General features: G+C 50.3%; 1 protein-coding gene across 2 annotated transcripts; it reads right to left on the bottom strand.

Annotated features, from left to right (window-relative positions):
• Positions 1-355: 355 nt before the first annotated feature.
• On the bottom strand, positions 356-2955 carry RIPPLY2 (ripply transcriptional repressor 2). Of its 2 annotated transcripts, none has more exons than XM_072333013.1 (3): positions 2232-2955; positions 2081-2145; positions 356-658 (listed from the first exon to the last, which is right to left on the bottom strand). In XM_072333013.1, the coding sequence occupies exons 1-3, from the start codon at positions 2397-2399 to the stop codon at positions 493-495; spliced, it is 399 nt and encodes a 132-aa protein (XP_072189114.1). In that variant the 5' UTR covers positions 2400-2955; the 3' UTR covers positions 356-492. The 2 variants fall into 2 exon arrangements, with proteins under 2 accessions (XP_072189114.1, XP_072189115.1); XM_072333014.1 differs by having other exon boundaries at positions 361-658; positions 2480-2955.
• Positions 2956-3294: the final 339 nt, after the last annotated feature.

Below are 3294 nucleotides of genomic sequence, written 5' to 3'. Positions count from 1 at the left end.
TGGTCTGTGTGGGCTTCTCGTGGGCCGCAGCTCTACCCCCAGCCACAAGGCTCCGCTCCTGGAGCTCCTCCTGCTTTCTCTTCGGTGCCTGCAGGGCTATTCTCACATGTCCCGCTTCCCTTTCGTCGCTCGGGGTTGAGCTGCGGCAGGTTCAATTCAGAGCAATGGAGCTCTGCTCACAGAGGGCTCCCCTGCAGCCCCCTACTGCCTTGCCATGTAAGGCCAATACAGGGGGTTGCTCCTAAAAACTGATGTTTACAATCTACAAAATAAAGAACCTCAGACAAAATAAATAAATACATTATTTGTCAATACTTTCCCTGCCCGGAAACAAAACAGGACTACAACAAAGGCTCAGATAAAATTACAAAACATTCCAGCTTTATTAAGAATAACTTACACACGTATATATTATCTTTAAAAATACTATAATACTTTTTTTTTTTTAATATTAAGCTTAATAGAAGTAGTCTCAATCGGCCTTTCTTGCCATCAGCAATGAGTTTCTGTTCTTGAATCCTGCTCCAGTTCATCTTCATCCTCTTCACTGTCTGAGTCTTCATAAAAGGAAATTGTAGCTTGAACAGGAAAGTTTTTCAGAAGTGCTTCAGCTTCCTGATACAGGTAATCATAGCACCTTGATTTGGGCCAAAATAGCCTGAAACAAGCATAGTGTGCAATAACAATAAGGAAACTTGCATGCTACTTGGAGGCTGAAAGTTAAGGAACTGTCCTGTTAGACAAGCTTCCTACAGCATTCCCCTCACATGCTCACATGGCCAATGACTAAACTAACTTCCACATTCAAGTAAAAATATATTCTCTGGATTCTATATTTCCACCCGAAGAGAGAAAAAAATAGTGCTTTACATGCAGTGCTGCAGCAAAACTGCTCTAGAGTCCAGGATCCATGCCTGAAGCTTATCACTCTGGTACCCCATTATCAGCATTCCTTTGGACCTAACCCAAATAACGCTGCTTTAAGTGAAACAGTTCCTTGGGGATACAATGAGGTAGCATTCTCAGAGTACCTGGGTTAGATCAGTAGATTTATTACAGATGGGTAGATTTTGAGTGATGTTATGGTCTGAGTCAAGTCTCTAGGTGAAAGGAGTGATAACAGCCCCAGAGGATCAGGCCTTGATATCCCGAAGTTTTATCTTTCTAAACAGAATCCTCCACTGACTTCTTACAGCAGATGCTACCTTGGTCTAAATATCAAAGTAGTCTTTGTTTTATCTAGGAATCAGGATGAAAACTGCTGACAATGTGGTGTAGCAAGAGCTATCAGCTAGTGATGTCATTGCTATGTATATAATATATACAACTGTTTCTGCTCCTTTTCAGCTAACATCCTCTTGCTTACCATTTGGAAGCAGCTGCAAGAAACAATGGAAGTCCTAGGTGCTAAGAGACTAGCACAATGTAAATTAAGTGCTTGCTACAGACTGCTCGTAATACAACTGCATTAAGGAACAGAATCAGAGGGTTTTTTAGCAAGTACAAAAATGCTTTCTAGGCAATGGTTTAATAGAACACTGTTTCCTTTGCAGTACAAAGCATGCTTGCTCTGTAACATTTCATTCCCAGTGCTTCCTGCAGCATTCACTTATGCACGGGCACAGCGTCAGGGCAGTGAGCCAGTGCAATGGCTTACATTGTTTGACCTGCATTTGTCAGAGCAGAGCCTGGGATAGGATAAAGGTGCATCTTACTTGGCAGCACACCTTGTGCAATAAGCTTTGGCACCTTGCAACTAGCCAAAATACAGATTTTCCCACAGATTCAACAGGAGCTGTTTCATTTCTCTCTCAGATCTGACAGTGCAAATAGCATTGCTGCCCTCACCATTCATTCCATCAGTGGTTACACGAGCTGGCGGCACTCCTACCCTGCTCCTGTCACTTGCTCCCATGGTTGTGCTGCACTGGGAGGACACCGCAGGGACCAACCCTCTGCTCCCTGCATTAACCCTGGGCACGGCAGCGAGCTCCGGGCTGCTTCAGCCAACCCTGCTGCCACCACAATTAGTAAATAAAAAGTCAATGCGCGAACTATCCAAGTCCCCCTCCCCACTTACCTCACGGGGTGCGCGTACTGCGCCAGCTTTCCGGAGGCTTCCGCCAGCCCGCTGGGGCTGCGTGCCTGGGGACGAGAGAGCAGAGGTCACCCCGCTGCCGGCACGCAGCCCCGCAGCCCGCGGCCCCGCCACCCCACACCGCCCCACTCACCGCTGCGGGGCCGGGCGCCCAAGGCCTCCAGAAGGGCACGGAGCCGCAGGGCGAGGAAGAAGAGGAGAGAGAGGCGAAGGGCGCGGAGCAGTGAGGGACGCGGGCGCAGCTCCGCGGGGGCAGCGCCGATGAGAGCGGACAACCACAGCACAACCCTCCAGCCTCCATACTACAGCACAACCCCACCTCATCGCACCCCGGGCCCGGCGGCTTTTATACCCTGCAGTGCCGACGGCGGCGGAACCCACCTCCCCCGGCTCATTTGCCAGCGCCGTCAACAAAAAGGCTCCGCGGGAATGCGCCGCTGTGTCAACACGGAGCGTGGACGCGTGCATGGCCCAAATGGCCTCGGGGGGAGATGCGGTGGCTCGGTGCGAAGCGCGCCGCTGCGGACACATGGCTGGCAATGGGGTGGGGAACACCGGGCAGCCCCGGCAGCGACTCCGCAGGAGCGGCCCTTGGCTGTCAAGACCCTCCCGTAGGTCCCCGGGCAGCCCCCGCGTAAGGAGCTCGAGCTCCTCCTCATGTGCTCCTGGTGCTTTATCCCACCGCCAGCTTCAGATGCTCCGTGTGCACGGTATTATGCCAAACTCGTACCGCATGCCTCAGCACAGAAGGACCTCCTTTCTATTTCTATTTTCTCTCTTTTTTTTTTCTTCCTTTCTGAGACTGTAATCGCTGATGCATGTGAGCAGCAGTAGGGGTTGTATATCGAGTCAGTAAGCAGTAACCACCCTGGGGAGCTGGGCAGAGTGGGGGCATCAGTCTACACTAGATTTGGAAGGAGAGCTCCAGACCTAGTTCATTTACTGGCCCATGGAAGATCCATGGCAATGATTACGACACTGGAACAGGTCTCTCAGTGAGGTTGTGGATGCCTCCTCCCTGGAAGCATTCCAGGCCAGGCTGGATGGGGCTTTGAGCAACCTGGTCTAGGGGGAGGTGTCCCTGCAGAGGAATTGGAACTACGTGATCTTAAAGGTTGCTTCCAATCCAAACCATTCTATGATTCTATGATCTCATTTTCACAGTGGCCTAGAATTGAAATGATTAAAACCAAAGT

Source organism: Excalfactoria chinensis, chromosome 3 (genome assembly GCF_039878825.1).
Source record: "Excalfactoria chinensis isolate bCotChi1 chromosome 3, bCotChi1.hap2, whole genome shotgun sequence".
In the NCBI taxonomy this organism is placed as follows: Eukaryota; Metazoa; Chordata; class Aves; order Galliformes; family Phasianidae; genus Excalfactoria; species Excalfactoria chinensis.
This window is presented reverse-complemented; position numbering and strand designations above follow the sequence as displayed.